Below are 20,844 nucleotides of genomic sequence, written 5' to 3'. Positions count from 1 at the left end.
CAATGAAATAGTGTGGGTTTTGTTTCCCATATTATCGTTTCAATCCAGGCTGTTGGTTTTTGTTTTGTTTTGTTTTTAATTGCTTTTACTGCTTTTTGGCTTTGAACACTCCTCAAAGTCCATTAAAGTTGGGTGGCTATTACAAAAATGAATGAATGAATGAATCTATGAAAGATATGATTTTACATGCATTTACTCATTCTATTATATTCTATATGTTCTCTGTAAATCAAACCTCCTCAACCTAGTGTTTTACAGGTGAACTTAAAAATCAGAACATGATTAAAACATAAACCGAACAATTTTCGTAGCAAATGTACTTTTGTTCTTGTTTTTGTAGAAAGAAGATTCACAATAAATGAGATGATGTTATCATTATCAAGTACTGAGAAATATAATAACATAAGTACCTTGGGGAAAAAGTGCACTACTCAATTTCTCAAAATATAGCATAAAAAGATATATAAGAAACATGCTGATTTCCTACTGTACTACCCTTTAGGAATGCTGTTTCCAAATAACTGTTAGAAATTGAACCAAATAGTGAAAATGGATTAAGAAATCACATCTGGCTTCTAGAGAACAGAATAGGCCTTTCTCTTTAATCGGCCTTCCCCAGTCTAGTGACTTCCAGATATTTTTCAATATAACAGCTGTCAATCCCAGATTGCATGCTAACTACTTAGCTAATAGGAGAGATAGAAGTGGTAAATCAATAAAGATAAAGGTTCCCCTCCCACATATGTGCTAGTCATTCCTGTCTCTAGGTGGCAGTGCTCATCTTTGTTTCAAAGTCGAAGAGCCAGCACTCCATGATCATGTGACCGACATGACTAAACACCAAAGGCACAAGGAACGCTGTAACCTTCCCACCAAAGGTGGTCCCTATTTTTCTACTTGCATTTTTTACGTGCTTTTGAACTGCTAGGTTGGCAGAAACTGGGACAAGTAATGGGAGCTCACCCCATTATACAGCCCTAGGGATTCGAACTGCTGAACTGCCGACCTTTCGATCGACAAGATCAGCGTCTTAGCCACTGAGCCACCAGTCAATACAATCAAGCAATAGACTGAATGTCTGAGCTTGCCCTGTCCTGCAGAGGAGAGAAATTGATGAAAACAGAAATTGAATGTTTGACTGAATTATGCCATGTGGTTTTTAGAAATGCTTATTCTATTTCAGAATTGGGGAGTAAGGCATTTGGCTGTTGTTGCAAAAAATAAAATGCCTTGGGTCACCACTGTTGCCTTCCTTTCTCCACATCTGCTACATAGAAATCCTCCATAACACAAGAGAATCAAACACATGTTCCTAAATCTTACGCAGCAGTGTTTAAGATTACCTGTGATAGCAAAGTCCAATAGCATTCAAAAATCCTGCGTTTTTTTGTTCAGTTATTGCCACTTCTGCAAAGTCCTAGAAACACAGAAAGACACTTTCGTTAAAAAGTGTTACATTAAATATACTGGTTTTCAGAAGTTTAGCCATACTGTTTTTCAGCAAAAACAATAAAATTGATAGCCATCTATGTAGAGTAACCTATACTCTAAAAGCCACTACTGAATAGGTGAGGAAAAAAATGTTAATTTCTTCAAGTAATGATTGCTTTCCTTTTTTTCCTTTTCATTATCTAACTTTTATATTGTGAGCATCCTTAAGATGTAATATGTGAGATACAGTAATATACCTCACAGAGTACAAATCAAGTAATATATACAAAATGGATATTACACATGTGATTCTCTAGTAAATGCATGCACCTACAGGGTCTAAAATTTAACAATAATATCCATTCAATACATTTTGGACAAATTAATTTTAAACATTGATGATAATAGAAGAATTGCATATTTCTTTATTACAAATTAACTATTTGTTAATAAATTCCTTTGTTATTGTTAGCTACATTTCTAAATGTATATGAACAGTTTAACCATGTCTGTACGCAGTATTGTTTTGTTTCTTTTATCATTTTTCCTACTAGAGATTACAAAATATTTTTCAAACAAATCCAATCTACAATGTAGAAACAAACATATCTATAATATTAGGGAAAATACCTTTAGTGCATATTCATAGTGTTTTGTTTCTATAAAAATTAGAGCACGATTTTTCAGCACTTTCAAGACAATGTCCTTGCTTGGTTCAAGTTGAAGAACAGTCTTATAATCCATCAAACTCTAAAACAAATAAACAGAATCCACAAAGTCATCTGTGAATTGGTGAAATAAAAAGCATAGATAACTTTTGTAAAGTATGAAATTATTTCCTATTTCAAAAAAAAAAAAGCCAGAATCTTGAGCTGATTAAAATCTGTATTCCTTTCAATGTAATAATAACACTATTTGTGGAAAGAAAGAAAAAAGCAGTTGGAATAAGCCATAGAAGTTTGCACGAGTCAAACCCTGTCGCTAGATCTGCTATAAAATCTGGGCAGGACAGGAAAGCAGGTTTGGAAGTAGACATTCAGTACCAAAACAACTTAATAACAAACCACTGTTTAAGAAGAAACAAACCATACACATTCATAGTCCTTCAAATGTTGGAATGCAATTGCTCTGTTATAATATGCCAAAGTGCACATCTTATCCAATTGTATAGCTTTAGTTAAATCTTCAACAGCATGCTTGTAAGTCTATAAAAAATGACATAATAGTTAGTCATAGCATTATTATTTATTTTACATAGAATAAGGTACATATTACAGTCTTTGTGAGGGGTGTGTACAAAACAGACACAATGGGGGTGAACAAGGAAAAGGTGATGGGTTGTGCCCTCACTTCTCTTCTTTAGCACTTTTCTTTTCTTTTCTCAAAATCTTCAGGTGACGTACAGCAGATTCAAGCAGTCTACTTACCCACAGCTCTGATTTTTCCAGCACTTGCCTTTCTCTACCTTCTCTTGGTGTGTATGCATGCTTTTCCATCTAACAACCATCATTGTACAATACAGAAGTCAAGTTTTGTTAAAACTAATTTCATTATTGGTCTATGAATCAAGATTTCGCATTCTTGTGAAAGTGATTAAGATTACACAGCTACTAAGCAGCTCTGATGTTCAAATATTCTTCTGTACTCATAAGACAACTGCAAAGCCTTCATTTATATATCCCAAATTAAGACACTAGTAATGTAAGAATATTTACCCTGTTGTAAAATTTCAGTACTCCTCTGTAAAGATACCCTCTCACACTACGTCGCTCAATTTTGAGGGCTTCAGTGCAATTCATTATTGCTTTCGAGTATCTTCCTTTGCTACCGTAGTAAGCAGCACGACTTAAGTAAGCCTTAACAGAAAAAAACAACAAACTCACTGCAGAACACAAAAGGGAGGAAATGTCGAGACTTCAATGTTGTCTTACATAGGTTTGAAGCTTCAAATATTTATAAATAGGAATAAAACATTCTCTCTCTCTCTCTCTCTCTCTCTGACACACACACACACACACACCCTGAAGACTTTCTCTTTCCCCTTAAATTATGTATTACTTCCAGTAAGACTGCTAACTGGAATACAAAAATGTCAAAGCCTACATATAATTATCATTTGTATGCTATCTCTTAATCCATAATAAATACATTACAGGCACTTCTCTCTTGTTCTGAAAGATGGGTCTTTGCCCCTAAATCCCAGAAGAGTCTTCTGACTCTCCATATATCAAGTCTTCATACATCTGCTAGTGTAGATATGCACATTGGTAAAAAAAAAAAAATCAATGATAGTTAACAAGGCAGATTCCAAGCATATTTTCCATGAATTGTTTTAATCCTTAGGAATATACAGGATGTACCACTGATCCCAATTTACATTTGATGCCAATTTTTCAAGCAAGCCAGCAAGCAAATGGTATATCATGTTACTTGAATATCTAGTTGGGAACAGACAACAGTGAATTTAGGCAAGTGTAGCCTTGTCCTTGGTCATACATGCTTATTTCCAATTTGCTTCTATATCTGCAAATTATAGAGGACAGCAATAGCCTGTTCCTAATTTTTGTATAACCTTCCCTGTTGTGCCTTATTTTGCACATCATATCTGTAATTATAATGGTTATTCTATTGTGTACCCTAAGTAAACTTTTGTGTACTAATGTTCGCTGATTTGGGATCTGGAATTTCACATGCATACAGTATATAAGGAAGAGGGCTTGCATCATGGATCTGTTTGTGTCACTTTGCCTGTTTAAAACCCCTTAGTGGATATCTTGACTTTTTTGCCTCCCATTGTGGACATCTTGACAGCATTTAAACAAATGTATTTAGCATTTGAAGTTTAGCTATGTATACAAAAAGAAATGATCTGAATTCTGAACCAAATTAATTGATGCCTGCCCCACTTAATATATCAGGTGAAGAATCAATTCCACAGGAAGGCCATGACTATTTTTTTTAAGAGTGGCTACAATTAAAAAAATCTTGCAAGTTTGATTGTGCCCCCCTCCCTTCATATAACTTTGTAAATTAAGTTGTCTATCTGAGTCTCTTCTGCATATTTTCCGTTTGTCCTTGATGTGTTTCATAACATATCCTGCCTATCTTGTCAAGACCATCTTACTCTCAACAGTTGAGCTGGATTTCCAAAATATTAAATGTTCCATTTTTAGTCAATTAATAAACAGCAAGATTGTTTCAGGTGTATTTTTAAGCCTTTATTTTTAAAACTTTATTATTAAGGATTATTTTTAAATCTTCAGAAATACAAAATCATCTTTCTTACCTGAAAATGCCTTGGTATAATAGCAAGTGTTTTGTTAAAATCTAAGATGCATTTAGCTTGTTGGAGCTGCATTCTACAAAGCCCTCGCTGGTAAAATGCATCTGCATATCGTGGATATAGTCTGACAGCAGAAGTAAAAGCATCACAGGCCTAAAATGATTCAACATTAGGTTTAATTGAATCATGCTTCTACAAAATAAATAAAATACCAAAATGTAGAGAAAATTTCCCCTGTTTTTCATATTTCATTTTTATTTCAGTTGTAAAAAACAAATTGGTATTTTAGTTCCAATGCCAATTTTTTTTTTAAAAAAAATCTTCTGAGAAAACTTAAAAGTATTTTAAAACTATGATATTATATAAAAAATAATCAATATAACAATGTAAATTTATTACTATAATAATGTATATTACTGTTTGAGTAATATACATTGAGTTGAGAATATACATAGTCCTCACTTAACAACCATCATAAATGCATGCAAGTTGAAATGCGACTGAATGGTTAGGACATGATCATGCTGTGGTGGTTGTAAGTTCAAGAACTGGTCATAAAGCTACTTTTTCAATCCTGTTGTAAGTTCAAACAGTCATTAACTGAGGACTACCCAGAGATATCTAAATAATATAAATGTGTGTTGTGTGTGTGTATATAAAAGAAAAACACTTAAATAAGTGACTTATTGACTTTTTGCAAAATATGTATATCTGTATATCAAAGTCAAATTAAAGATAAATAAAGAAAGGAATAGTTACTGAACTACTAAGATTACATGATTTTCTCTTTCTTTTCCAAATTGAGATTTACATAGCTCATAAACAATTAATTGAATCTAGACTTTATAGAATCAGATTTTTCTGGTCTTGCCTCTCTATTGATATAAAGCTATTACAAAGACTGATAATTGACAATTGATATATTTTATTAAAGCAACTTTAAAATTGAGATTGTAGACGTTCTTCCATGAATATGTAGGAAGAAATTTTAATTCAGGATTAATTTTATTCCTGCGTTGCCTTTTGACATTCCTTTCAATTATTAATATGACTTGCAAGTAAGGAAATCAGAAGAAGCTATGTTGCAAACAAAGACAATACAATGTTGTGAAGATTGCATGCTTAACCTCTTTCAACCTAATAATTGACAGGCACATTGAACTTCATAAAGAATAGCAAACAAGACAATTCCTTTAAAGATACAGAGTTTTCCTAAACACACAAATGAAGCACCTATAATTAGCCCATAACCATACACCAAGGGAAAGATCTGTACATTCACAAAGTTAGATCTCCCTACTAGGGCTACATGTCCACCAAAACAAATGCTTTAAAGAGCACATTCACCCAACACTTCACAAAAGATCGCCTTTCCTATAAATATTACCAGCCTCAGCACCCCAAATTGTAGCTACCTCAAGTAGCTCTATGCTATCAGATAAAATAGCTTTCTTTTTAGGGAGCTTGCCCAGTGTATTTCTTTAATTGAATGTTCTTCAATGTTCATTCAATGTCCAGAATGATCTTCTAACAAATAGATAATCACCTAACAGGTTTTTTTCTATAAAATTGGAATATATAAGAAACAAATAAAAGGAATATATAATCATTGTCTCTCACACACAATCAAGCAGGTAATTTTTGAAAGGAGATTTGAGAGGAAGGAACAGTGCCAAACTGTGATCCTTTTTTAATAAAATAATAATAATAATGCTGACCTTTCCAAACACGATGCTTAAGGTAACAAATAAACGAATATGCTTAAGGTAGCAAATAACAATGAAGAAGATCTTCTGAAATATGCTGAACTAAAAATCAATGATATATTGTATAATATTTAATAGGAAGTAATAATAGTAACCATGTAGTAAATTAAGAGTAGTATAGCAATTAAATTCTACTCAGGGACAAAACTAAGTTTAAATTGCCAGATCAAAAGCTGGCTTCAAGAGAAGGAAATCTGCCAACTGAAGCAAATTGACAAAAGTGGGGTTAAGTGAGTTTTTTCCAAATCTGAAAAACATCCTTTAAAACACTCCTTCCTTGGTTCATTAGACATTAGAGCAAATAGTGGGAATATCATGTTTGAAAAAACAGTTCTTTAGCCAGCCTGATTTTACTACTTCATGCTGTTAATGATCATAATTGCCAGTTTGTAAATATAGGTAGGGGATTAATTGGACGCCCATGCAATTCTTGGAATGTTCTGATTTTTATTTTGAGCCAGGTTAAAGTCAAAATGCATACCTCTATTAGAAAAACTTGCTCCATGTAGCACTCGCCCATTAAAAAATATAATTCTGCAGCCTCAAAGGTATTAGGAAGATATTTTTCAATGCCACCTAGCAGCACCAAACCTTCATTAAAACTGGAAAGAGCATCCTGTAAAAAAAAGGTAGCATATAGTTAACTGATAGTGCCACCAGCCAAATGGCATTGTCCAGAGCTATACCATTAATCTTTTTTTGCTAGGATGTAAGACAGGAAAAAGCAGCATATGACAAAGAGATTGCAAATAGAAGCCAACATCATTAACAGGATTCCCCAAAGGGGTTAGTATCAATCCCAAAGTGTTGATGGGACTAAGCACCCATGGTGTTGATAGACGGCTGAGCATCAATGGGAGGTCAGTAAATATCTAGGTTTTATAGGTGGTCAATAAATGATGGAAGGTCAGTTCAGATCCATTTATCTTTGGGGTCTCTGTACAGCTCCATGAGGTCCCTAGTCCTGAAAGTGACAGGGCTAGCAGCGAGTAACCCAGAGTTGGAGTAATCCAGGGCTCCATGCAAGTCCCTAGTCCTGAAAGTGACAGGGCTAGCAGCAAGTAACCCAGAGTAACCCAGCCACCAGCAAGAGTCACCTTGAATGATCTCTATCAGCTGGCCTCATTTATCCATTTGCCTTGTGTTGTGTGTCTGTGTGCCTTCCATTCTCCCCCTTGTCTCTCTCATAGCCTCTCTCCTGGGAAAGATACATGTACATATAGTATTCCTGTTCACCTTCCTTACAGAGCATATTTCCAATCTCCTCATTTTCCAATCAAGCATCAGTGCCCTTGTTGATGCTCAGGTGATGCATCCTTCCCATTAATGAGGCCAACAGTTTCAGTAATAAAGGTATATTAAATCTTATATTTCTATACTTTAAATATTACCTATTTTTATGAAGTCATTATTGTTGTTATTGTTTGTAGTACTATTAGTTAAAGTAGTATTTATTAAATAATTTTCATATAATAAATGTTTGGGAATCTATAGATTGTCTGAAACTTCATGGAGGGGTTGATGAACTGAAGAATTGGGGACCCTTCCTTTTAACCAAATACTTGGGATATCTATTGGGCCAACTTTGTACAGTCAGTCCTCAACTTAAGACCAAAATTGAGCCCAACATTTCTGTTGCTAAGCAAGACATTTGTTACGCGAGTTTTGCCCCATTTTATGATCCTTCTTGCCACATTTGTTAAGTGAATCACTGCAATTGTTAAGTTAGTAACACAATTGTTAAGTGAATCTGGATACTCCATTGACTGCTTGTCAGAAGGTTGCAAAAGGTGATCACATGACCCTGGGATACCACAAGCATCATAGCAATAGCAATAGCATTTAGACTTATATACCGCATTACAGTGCTTTACCGCCCTCTCTAAGCGGTTTACAGAGCCAGCATATTGCCCCCAACAATTTGAGTCTTCATTTTACCCACCTCAGAAGGATGGAAGGATGGTGAACCTTGAGCCTGGTGAGATTTGAACTGCCAAATTGCAGTCAGCAGAAGTAGCCTGCAGTATTGCACTCTTTTTTTTTTTTTTTAATTTGATTTATATGCCGCCCTTCTCCGAAGACTCAGGGCAGCTTACAATGTGCTCAGCAATAGCCTTCATCCTTTTGTATATTTATACAAAGTCAGCTTATTGCCCCCACAAACTGGGTCCTCATTTCACCTACCTTAGAAAGGATGGAAGGCTGAGTCAACCTTGAGCCTTGGCGAGATTCGAACCCTGCAGTAATTGCAGGCAGCTGGTCTTAATAACCAGCTTAATAACAGGGTGCCTTAAACCCCTGTACTACCAAGGCTAACTACCACTCTAACCATTGTGCCACCATGGCTCATAAAGATGAATCAGTTGCCAAACATCTGAATTTTGATCATGTGACCATGGGGATGCTGCAATAGTTGTAAGTGTGAAAAATGGTCATAAGTCACTTTTTCAGTGCTGTTGTATCTTTGAATGGTCACTAAATGAATTGTTGTAAATTGAGGATTATCTATACTCCTACAGTTGGCTTATGGTCCATCATATAAGATTTAATTATCCTTGGTCTTCCAAATTACTCTGGCCTCTTTCAACAAAAATAATAGCTATAAATATATATATTATGAATAGCAGAAGCCCAAAGTTAGCTCCTTGCCAATGGCCTGTTAGGTTTCTTGCCTCTTTGCTTGTTGCATCATTTCAGATCCCAATACAAAAGATAAATATGGTATACCATGTAACATGTTCATCACTGAAGAGCAATGGGGAACATATATTGTACAAAATGTTAACAAACAATATTGTTCGAATCATCCTCAGGTCGGCTAACAACCATTTGAAATTACAACAGGGTCGGAACAGATGTTTTATGGTCCATAAAGCATTTCTAGCCATTGTAAAATGTTGTGCCACCCCTCCCCCCATATTGACATAATGCATTTTGGGCACCTGACAATTGGCCTGCCTTTACAACTAGTTATAGTGCTCCACAGTCACCTGACTGTGGTTTGCAATTTTTTTACCAGTTTTCAGGCAAAAGTGCTCATACAGAAGAAGGGATTCACACTTAGGTATTTACTTGATGGTCATGGATTTGCCTAATGAGCAACACAAAAAATGTCATAAAATCAGATCCATTGGGAGGGGGGATTCCTCGACTTACAACAATAACAACTTACACTGGAAATTTGGATCCAATTGTGGCCATAAGTTGAGGACTGTCTATAACTCAAATAGTATGTGAAATTTTAATTTCACTTGAGAGACCTTTTTGTAAAACTAGAATGCGATTAGTATAAAATGCTCCTTGAACGTTTTGCTAGATATAAGTTGCCTTATTGTATGTACATTTTACACTCCCTCATGCTCAGTTATAGGAAAAATTATGGCTTTCGTATTAATTTTCCCAAAGTCAGAATGTCCCAGTTCCCATAGAACTTAGTGAGCTATCTCTAGAACACAAGGGTAGCATACAAATTTTATAGTTGAAAAAATGTTCAGTGAAATGGAGCTTTCCAAACTTACAAAGTCATATGTCAGAATTTATAAAGATGATTTATTAGAGAAAGGGTAGAAATAGAAGGTACCAAATCATATCCAAGAAAACAAAAATATAACTTTGGATAAAATCAAAAACCTAATTACATTTTAGACTCTAGGAATATTTCTTTGAAAAAAAAGTGAATGTTGATGCAGAACATTTCTGATTGCCTGATTTGCACAGTTCAAAGAAAGTATGGACTGAATTTTGTCCAAGCTGGATACTGGAGTTGGCATGTTCTAAATCCAAGCTCAAGTTCAAGCTATGCCATTTGGTGGGACTTAGAAAATATGCTTCTTGTTGTGACACCTGCCCAGTGGAAGAGTTTGGCCCCAAATGAATATTATGATCTATTGACCTTTGGTAAGATTCTGAAGACCTGACTGCTATTTGGGCATTGGGCTAAAGTGCTAAATGAGCCCATCTATATAGTATATTGGTTGCTGTCTTCAGCTGCCAATCTGTGCTGCTATTTCAATCTGTGTTTTTTTTTTTTTTTTTTAATTTGATTTATATGCCGCCCTTCTCCGGAGACTCAGGGCGGCTTACAATGTGTTAAGCAATAGCCTTCATTCTTTTGTATATTTTTTTTATACAAAGTCAGCTTATTGCCCCCACAAACTGGGTCCTCATTTCACCTACCTTAAAAAGGATGGAAGGCTGAGTCAACCTTGAGCCTTGGAGAGATTCGAACCAGCAGAAATTGCAGGCAGCTGTGTTAATAACAGGGTGCATTAACCACTGTACCATCAAGGCTCAACCACGTGTTGTGGTTTGTATGATTGTTTTTCATTTATTTTTACATTTCCCATACTTACTTTGAGTTAGGCAGCCATGCAAGTTGAAGAAATAAATAAATAAATGTATCAGGAGAGGAAGATAAAGGTTTCTTTCCCTTTTCCTGTGACTTCTCACATAGCCAAAGGTGAAATACCACCATGGCTGCAGCAGAAAAAAAGAGGAATAGGAAACTAGCAGAAGGCGATTTAAAGGGGGAATTTTTCTTTTGCTTGGATAGAGTTTGTACATACATCCTTGACTATTCACAGCAACAGAGGAAGAAGGACGGGATAGGTGATTACTTATGTTCCAATAGAGATGATGGGCTCAATTTTTAAACATAATATATAAATGAAACCAGAAACTACTCAACAAAAGGGATGTCAGCTTAATTAATAAAGTGCTCTGTGTTACCATCAAAACAGAAAAATAAAATATTTGGAAATAGATAATTAGAGCTGCAGAAAGAACCAAATATTAATCAAATCCCATTTTAACGAACAGTATTTCTACAACACTCATTCTTTAGGGGTTTGCCTTTTTAAAAGATTTTTGAAAAACTCATGAACATGACTGTTTTCTTTACCTTGAATTTTTTGGCTTTCATCTGGATTTTTCCAAGTAGACAATATATAGCAGGCTCAGGTTGGTTTCTCGTGGCTGCAATTGCACATTCAATAGCCTTGTTATAGTTTTGACAAAATGACTGCACAAGTGCTTCTTGAACAAGTGAACATCCAAGAGATCCTGTAGGAAATTTAAATAATAATAAATACAATAGTCATAGACCAAGTTATTATTACTACAGACTTTGGTATACAGACCATGAAAAGAAAGAGTGTTGGCCTTCATTGAGAAATTATCAAAACAAAAAAGTATGGCATATTAATTATAACACTAACACTATCTTGTATTTTACATAGTATTGATAAATTGTAAATGATGGATAGGATCCAGAGAGCCACAGAACTTGAAGTATGTGTTGTTTATATAGCTGGCCATGGTATCTCAAAAAATTATTATCAATTAAGTGGATCTAGTAAGTCATGGCTGACTGAGGAATTCTGGGAGTTGAAGTCCACAAGTCTTAAAGGTGCCAGGTCTAGAGACTCCTGTACTATACAAAAACAAAAGCAAAAAAACAAACAAACATGCTGAATCTAACCAAAATTGCACAGTACTTTGAAAGAGCTGTACCTTTGTCCATTTCTGCCACTTGGTGTATACAGAAACTTGCAAGTTGAAAATGCTTCATTTGTAGTAAATACTGTCCCCTGTAATAAAATATTTCAACAAATTCCTCACTATATTTGTGAACATATTAAATATATATATTAATATTAGACATTCCAAAATTCAAGTATTCTATTTAATTCATTATTGGTTTTAATGGGAAGCCTACAGTTTTAAAAAACTAAATCCCAAGAGCTCACCACATTTTTTTCAAGTCCTAACACAAAAGGAGGAAGATTCTATGCTAACCCTATGATCATGGACAGTTATAGCGACATGAAGGCTAGCTGTATCCCTTTCTCCCAGTGGAACTCCTCTATAGAAATAAGAAAATATTTTTAGTATTTCCAAAATTCATTTAAATCACCTTTATGGTATGAAATGCTCTATTAAATATAATTACAAAAAAACCCCAAAACATTCACCTTTTTCCCGAGTCAGACATTTAATGACACATCAGAAATAGTTCATTTACTTAAGATATTTTTTTTTTACTTTTTCAGAAGTGGCATATCAATTTAATAAATACTTAATTAATTCTATTGATTCTAATGATCAAATTTAATTTGTTTTTAGCTTACACAGAAATTTATTTACCCAAATTAATTTTTGTCAAACTTTTTTTCCCAATTTATACACCCTAAGAACTATTCAACTATACAATTATTATAGTCAACTATTGTGACTGCACAGAGTTTTAGACTCCATTTCAAAGAGATGCTGTCAGACCTGGAGGCCATCTTTTCTTTTGGATCTTCAGGGCTGCCACAATTAGTGCTGTGAGAAAGTGGGAGGGGGGTTGTATTGAGTTGGTAGAGTTATTTAGTCCTAACAACATTCTTTTTTCTTTTTTTTTTAACATTTTTTTACTTTTTTTTACTTTTTTTTTATAATTTTTATTGATTTTATTAACATACATAAATCATAATATATAATATATAACAATGTACACAATACAACAATCAACAAGTGCTCCCCCACCCCTCGGGATCATTCCTGCTTCCAAAATCTTAAAGCTTCTTCTGGTGATGGTATCCCCCTTCCTCCCAAAAACACATATATTAGGAACTGTTTCCAGATTCCATTGAATTCATTTACTTTCATTATGCCCCTCCTTACAAGTCAGTTTATCATTTATGACAATATCCCATACTTCCTTATACCATTCTTCCAAACAATAATCACCTCGTATCTTCCAGTTCCTAGAAATCATTAACCTTTTTTCTGAGAGTCAAGGACGTTCAGCCTGCACCTGGAGTGGTGTGACTGGGAGACATCTCCAGTTGGGACAGTGGATTGATTGGACAATGTGATGGACATGTGGGTGCAGGGGAAGGGACTTTGACTTTCTTTTGGGGGGGGAAACCTGGGAGCTTTCAGATTCAGGTTTTCCTAGATGTGCCAATATGACATCTCCAATAAAATGGATCTTTGAGGAATTGATTGCCTCAGAGTCTTACTTGGTTGGGGGTGTTACTTAGAACCCTGACAGATGCTTCATGAAATATAAATGCAGATTTTCTCTACAATTCTTTAAACAAGCTGGGAACACTACCAGCTCCAAACAGCAGTTATATAATCCCAACAAATGTTATAGCTTCTTTAAATAACTGCACAACAGGTATTGCTTTCATGCTCTATCCACTCCAAAACTTCCCATCTAAAAAACACTTAACTTAAATAGCATTCTTAATTCATTATTAATATTTCTATGGCACATAATTATTGAGCACTTTTCTAAGGAGATAATCACTTTTTGAAGACCTATAATCTACTCATTGACCCTGTAATGTTTGAGCTCCAATCAGGAAACTGCATAAAGATGAGAAAGATGTGAGCGGCAATGTGGTTTTCCATCTTTTGCCTTTGCTATCATACCCTGAAAATGTATTTTTATACTGCAAGTGAAAAAAAAAATCTTGAATTTAAGATTTAATAATATACATTACTACAATTATATGGACATTTAAAAGTGAGAAAAAAAATTAAGCAAGGTGCTCGAGAAATTTGCATTATTTGCATTATTATCACGATAAGTGCTTACCTTGTTAAGAATAAATGTGGTAAGTTGGGATGGAGATGAATGGCTCTATTTATGTCTTTAACTGAATTCTTTAAATCATGAACCTGTTGTTGTTTTTTTAAAAAAAGACATTTTTATTTCTGTCATGGATGCTGAGACATTAAGTGGGACATGAAGTATATTCTGTTTAAAAACAAGTATTTTTCCCTTTTTCAACATTTAGGATCAAACTAGATCACACACACCCTCCTTTTCTTTAGTACTTTCCAGTCAGTCTTGACTCCTGGCAATTGCCTAAACTAGTCCCTGCAGGTTTTTTGGCAATGTTGTAAAAGTCATTAGCCATTGCCTCCTTCCTAGGGCTGAGAGAGAATGGCTGGCCCAAGATCACTCAACTGGTTTCATGCCTAAAGTGGGATTAGATTTCACACTTCCCCTTTCTAATCTTCGTAACTACACTAAACTGGCTTTCTTCAAACTAGATTAAATTTTAAAATCCCTCTTCCCTAAAACTGTGACTGTTCAGTTTCCCATTTTCCCTTAGTATGTGGTTGATTATACCACTGATCTGATACTGCAATACATACAGAATGTAATCCACCACAATGTATTTTCAAGAAGAGGTTAGTAAAACAGAATATTATGACAAAACCTGGATTACTATGAAGATGGCACAATATTTGAATAATGATGCACAGAGGAGAAAAGAAAAGGTAGAGGATCTAATTTGGATAAGGGCCCACTTTGTAGAACAAGTTCCTCAGTTAGGGATGGAGAAAATATTGGCTTGGATTACTTGCAGATACATCATCAGCATCATTGCCTAATAACAAAAATGCCCTTCTCCTCCCTCTCTAGGAAATCGTCTTCTCCAATTACTATTCCTTCTTAATTCTATTTTTGTTTGAACATAATATGTTCATATCAATCTTTTTTGTCAATGGTGTTGGAAATCTTTAGTCAAATTATAAGTTCAGTGTAACCAGGAGGTAGCAATAAAGTTGGCAAAATGAGGAAACTAGTGCAAACTCATAGTGGTTTGCCACAAGAAGCAAGACAATAACTTGGATGCTAGAATTCTGGTCCTCAGGTTTGCAATTAGACAAAGACCAACAGAGAAAGCATAGGCAAACTAGGAGAAATTGTTAAAGAGATCATGGAATATAATTATTGAATAATATTTGGACTCTGTAATAGAAATTGAATGCAGCTGCCTATCTTTTTATGAGAAAACTGAAGGCCTGTTCCATTTCAGTTATATAATTTTAAAACTAGATGAGTTCATAAACAATTCAGAAAGACAAAAACCCTGAATCAAACATCTCTCACTATTCCATGGTAAACAAGCAGACAAATGGCTGTTTGGGAATAAATATTCATAATTCTTAAATACGTAAAATAGATACCTTTTGGTAAGCTTGTGCTCTGCACAAATAAGGTCTAACATCTAATGGATCAACCCGAATGGCTTCAGTGAACCGTAGAATAGCATCAAAATACTGATCCGAATGCAACATCATAATCAATCCAATGTTTATATAAGGTGTTGTAAGACTCCTAATACAAAGACAAAATTGTATAAATATTACATTTTGCAGCAAGTCATTTCATAGAATTTACTGTCTTCAAGCACAGATATGTAAGTTTTACAAAAAGCGTTTATGTCACAAAACCAATGTTATCTCCTTTCATTTTCACCCTTATTCCTGAAGAACAAGAAAAACATTGTGTCTGCTATTGTAAAAAATAAATTTATAGTCAAAGGAGTTTTATTGGAGATAAAACCAACATAACACCATTTGCAGTAGAAAATGGCAAAATTTCCTGGGTTAAGCATGTACCTGATAAAATAGAAAAGAATACTAGACTAATTTTATGAGGTTACCATAACAATATTCCTGTAATTTCAAGAATTATAAGTGATACTATATTAGAGGATGCTACCTCCTTCTGCACTCCTAAATTTGTAGAAAAAAACTAATGTTTCTGATGGCTGTTTGTGAAAGATATTCAGTGCATTAAATTATTGTGGCATATGTTGTTTTTGCAACTAGTTTGTATGACTAAATGCTACATTAAAAAGTAAGTAATTGAGAAAAGGGAGCAAGCCAGTAAAAAATACCTGTCCAAAGCAATTGCATTTTCAAAATCACAGATAGCCAGGGGCCACTGTTTCAATTCTGCATACAAGATGCCACGATGAAGGTAAGCACCAATATTGTCAAAACTGTGATTGAGAAGGACTGGAAGAGAAGAAGAAGAATATCCTAAATTTTCACCTGTTAAATGTACCTTTAAATTCAGCTTTGTGTGACTATTAGAAAGGTAAACGAAACCGTCACAGATTTGTAAAAAATGAAATATCCTGAAATAACTGAATGATCGCCACTATGGCAGCAAACTAGGTTTTGGCCTTGTATAAACCAATTTTTCTTGGATATGTTCATGTAAGAGAGTTATGTTTGGGGAAAACTGAATTATCAGCTTTTATGTGTGTGGCTTCAAGTAAAGGTTGACTCCTGCCCATTGTCTGGACAAGTCCTTGTGGTTTTCTTAGCAAGATTTCAGAAATGGTTTCCAGTTGCCTGCTTTGATGGTTTACCATTAGGACTGAGAGAGAGAGAGACTGGACCAAATCATGCAGCTGGCTTTGTGCCTTAGGCTGAACTAGAACTCACCAAATTGGCCCTCATATCAACGGTTAAAACATCATATTAACTGGCTCTCATATGAAAGTGTATACCAATTCAGTATATATTTCAGACAAACTGCATAGAAAATGATACATGTTAGTATTACTTTCATTTAAATAAATAATATATGGGATCATGTAAAGAAACAGGCAACTATTACGAATAATTAGATAGACAAGATATAGATAATTAGGAGTTCTGTAATTTCAGTTCAGAATTGCATATAAAAGCAAAAATATATTTTTCAAAATGCATACAATATTTTTCTCACAATTATAGAAAACAAATTCATTGAAACATTTTTTTTTCATAAATGCAATTCATATTTTCATGAAAATTAAAGTACTAATACCAGAAACACTTAAGTCCTGTAGAGACTGTTTTGGATCAATTTTCCTCAAAATGCAACCTCTGTAATAGAATGCAATCCAGTTACAGGGATTCAAATGAATTGCAGCAGATAAATCTTCAGCTGCATTTTTATATTGCTCTTGCTTAATGTATATTCTTGCTCTGTAGGTTCTAGAAAGAAAGTTGCATCATTATTTCCAAGTCATTATTCCTACAACTTTAAAAAGACAGCAGGATTTTAACAAGTATCTGATCTGACAAAACAATTATGTATTTCTGCAAGAATTAAATTGTTAAATATATAAATTATATTGTTTATAAATTTATATTTATATTTAGTTATATTTTTAATTAAATATAACTTTTATATATTTTTATTTGTTATATGTATTTGTTAAATTCATTTGCCACCTGGCAAATGATCTGGCCGTGAGGTTACTCTAGGCGGCTTATAACAATAAAAAGGAAGAAATGAAGAGTGTAAATAGAACAGGAATATAATAATAGAACAATAAAATAAACAATGAAAAAGAACATGAGAATATCTCAATATTATAACAAAAAGATGGATAGATGGAGAACAGAGAGCAAGGAGAATAGGTGGAGTTTGCTATCAATCCAGCAACCAGTGTGGAATTTCCCCATCTGGTCCCCAGGCCACCTGGCACAGCCAGGTCTTCAGGCTCTTGCAGAATGATAGAAAGGTGGGGGAAGTTCTTACCTTAGAAGGTAAGATATAACCTAAAGAGCTAGAAGGAACATTTTCACCCAAATGCTTCTTATATAATTAAGGTATAAAAGAAACAACAGCTGTCCCAGTCACTTCCATGAAAGAAATAAAATACATTCATCAAGAATAAAAAGATACAACACTTAGTGATAGTCAAGGTTACTAATGAGCTATCAAATCGTACTAGGAATATACTTATAGTTAAAATACACACACACACACACACACACATAATATGAAATATACTTGTGTGTCCAATGACTGCTGATATAGCTTATACTGATATTTCATATTTCCAAGTCACCAGATAAGTTTAACTTTACAATAATAAGTAATTGTCGGCTCAAACTTTCATTCAAGACATTCTAAAATTTGCCTCATGTCATTCCCATACTCACATGCTCCACAAAATCCTCCTTATTTCATCCACACCTCACCCAAAAACATAGGAAAATCTTTTCCATTCAATTTTTATCTGCCCTTTACAGTCCATTGTATTTTTCTTAATAGGCTACTACCATGCCTATTCCATATTCTCATTTGGGAATTGTTAACTTATTTCAAATACTTCAGCAAAGGCATTATTTCTGTTTCACAGAAATTACCAGAAAAGGTAAATTTCCTTAGCAAATTACTTAGTAGTGCCATGTTTAGGGGTTGCTAAATTAAGTTTCAACTGTTTTCAGGCTACCCATCTTGTTAAGAATACCTTCATTTTCCTTAAATCAAAGACTTACGAAGTAGTTAGATTATTTTTCCCTCAATTAGGAGCATTCCCAAGGGCTTCTTTTAATGACCAGGAGGAATATTCAATAGATCTTCTTAAGGGTTCATTTTGTAACACAGCTCCTACTCCATTGAATAAAGTAGTACAGGACAAGATTAATTTATTTTGGGAGTCAAAATAGATGAAAAATTCAGAGGATTGAAATAGAATCTTAGATGATTGAGAAGCTTTCTCTGAACTTTCTCATCTCATTTACTTATTTATTTTTCATTAAGAGAGGATGCAAGCTTAGGCAGGGACTTATTAGTAATCCAACATCTTCAATGAAGTCCACAATACTAATTGAGGTTTTTATATATGTTCATATCTTTAAAAATAGTGAAACGTATCTGCCACAAAATAAACTTCATCTTTGTTTTATATCATTTATACAGGATATAGTGTAAGCCCTTCACTAACCTGCTAGTCAAATAAAAATGTCTTTAAACCTAGTTTACAGGTCTTTAAGCTTGCAGAGATGAAGAGGATGGAGTTAATTGTAGAGGCTTACAAATAATGAAATAGGACATCTGTTGATTAGTTTAGAAATAGACTACAATATTTCAAATAAAATATAATTTGTCCTTACCTTGCCTCTGCATGTTTTGGATCTTTTTTAATCACAGTTGTAAAATCATGCATAGCTACATTCCAATTTAATTTGTTGAAATAATATACTCCATGTTTCATACGTGCATCAATTCTTTGGGGATCATAGTAAAGGCACTACATTGATTTTAAAAATACATACAACGCTTGATAAAGTTTAACCTTATTTTAATATTCATCAGAATTCTAAACAATGCAAATAACAGTCATTTTAAAAGGTAATAAATCATTGGATCAGCTTCTAAGTTTTTGATTTGTTTTCTGCCTGAAATAGCAGAGGCGTTGATACTGTTCATATTTTCTTGCCAGCAAATCCCTGTGTGTATTGGGACTTTTTACTTCTGAACATAAACACATAAAATTGCATTATAACAATATTGCAATGCTGACATTTACAGTGCTTTTGAATAATTTACTTTGTTCAGAATATAACAAGTTTGGATAAGCTCCGGCCTCAGCAGGTGCCTGCAGGTGCCGAACTACCCCTTGTGGTCTCCAGCAGGTGATGGCAGCCTATTGATCATTTGATTGTTCAGCAGCTGAGGAACGCTATTGCAAGGAGAACACTCCAAAGCCAATTGATCAAGGAGCTACTTGGGAGAACAGGGAAGAGACTGCCGAAGTTCTTGAAAGTTACTGGAAGAAAAGTGGAAGCTACAGTGCTTCCCTCACCACCAGAGGTACCCTCAGCTAGCTTTTCACTATCATATAGGAATAGGAACCCAGCCATCTAAAGCAGGTTTGCTAATATGAAGGAAGCTTCATTGCTTCCTCTTTTGTTGTAGGAAAACTGATAAAAGTGGATGGAGGCCTGGGTTTTAGTCATCGGAGGTGTGGGTGAATGGCTTCATCTGCCTGTGCAGCTCCTCCCCCAATCTATACATACAGTTATGTGCAAAAGTAAGTACATCCTCTTTGAGTTTTATGTTTCTACGTATCAGAACATAGTAAAAATTTTCTGGTCCTTAGCAGTTCTTAAAAGGAGGTATGATGAACAACAATACATGGCTTCCCCATTTTGGCTTACTTTTTGCAAAAGAAATGATGACACCGTGTAATATATGTCATGAATTGTTTATCTGAGGTGGCATTTACCGACTTTTAAGAACTGCTAAAGACCAGATGATTTTTATAATGTTCTGATACATAAAACCAAATAAGTCAAAGAGGGCATACTTACTTTTGCACATGACTGTACCTGGATGGAGCTCTCGGGGTTTCATATACCAGGGTTTCCCAAAGTGGTTCATGTTGACCCCCAAAAGATTGATCCAACTATTATTATTGTTGCTGTTGTTATTTGTAATATTATTAGAGTAGTATTTATTGTTTTCATATAATCAATGTTTCGGGATTAAGGAACAATCTGAAACCAATTCTTTATCCATTTGTTTTCTTTATTAAATTTTTAAAACTTGCAGACATAGACACACTGAAAATTATCCAGCTTTGGTTTTGTTTAGAATCATAGAAACCCGATGGCAGAAAAAGACCCAGTGGTCCATTGAGTTGGCCTTTGAATTTTTTGTTTGTTTTAGTATTCATTTTAATTTATTTGTTATTTTTAATTATTTTTATTTTATTACTATTGTAATTTTATAACTATTTATTTATTTCTACTGTTTTCTTTAAACAGCAGACCACC

The 20,844-nt window shown here is 34.3% G+C and overlaps 1 protein-coding gene across 1 annotated transcript in view; it reads right to left on the bottom strand.

Annotated features, from left to right (window-relative positions):
• TTC6 (tetratricopeptide repeat domain 6) overlaps nucleotides 1–20,844 on the bottom strand; it is an 87,561-nt gene that overhangs the window by 11,690 nt on the left and 55,027 nt on the right. The window contains exons 17-29 of the mRNA XM_070935916.1: nucleotides 19,180–19,316; nucleotides 17,096–17,265; nucleotides 16,173–16,293; nucleotides 15,457–15,607; nucleotides 14,072–14,154; nucleotides 11,992–12,068; nucleotides 11,381–11,541; nucleotides 6,962–7,096; nucleotides 4,718–4,867; nucleotides 3,147–3,287; nucleotides 2,523–2,636; nucleotides 2,062–2,181; nucleotides 1,344–1,417 (exon numbers count right to left, since the gene is read on the bottom strand). Coding sequence (XP_070792017.1) covers nucleotides 1,344–1,417; nucleotides 2,062–2,181; nucleotides 2,523–2,636; nucleotides 3,147–3,287; nucleotides 4,718–4,867; nucleotides 6,962–7,096; nucleotides 11,381–11,541; nucleotides 11,992–12,068; nucleotides 14,072–14,154; nucleotides 15,457–15,607; nucleotides 16,173–16,293; nucleotides 17,096–17,265; nucleotides 19,180–19,316 — 1,634 coding nt within the window. The remainder of the gene's footprint in view (nucleotides 1–1,343; nucleotides 1,418–2,061; nucleotides 2,182–2,522; nucleotides 2,637–3,146; nucleotides 3,288–4,717; nucleotides 4,868–6,961; nucleotides 7,097–11,380; nucleotides 11,542–11,991; nucleotides 12,069–14,071; nucleotides 14,155–15,456; nucleotides 15,608–16,172; nucleotides 16,294–17,095; nucleotides 17,266–19,179; nucleotides 19,317–20,844) is intronic.

The sequence above is a fragment of the Pituophis catenifer genome, unplaced genomic scaffold, assembly GCF_029215685.1.
Source record: "Pituophis catenifer annectens isolate HBS135680 unplaced genomic scaffold, rPitCat1.0.hap2 SCAF_1, whole genome shotgun sequence".
Taxonomy (NCBI): domain Eukaryota; kingdom Metazoa; phylum Chordata; class Lepidosauria; order Squamata; family Colubridae; genus Pituophis; species Pituophis catenifer.
This window is presented reverse-complemented; position numbering and strand designations above follow the sequence as displayed.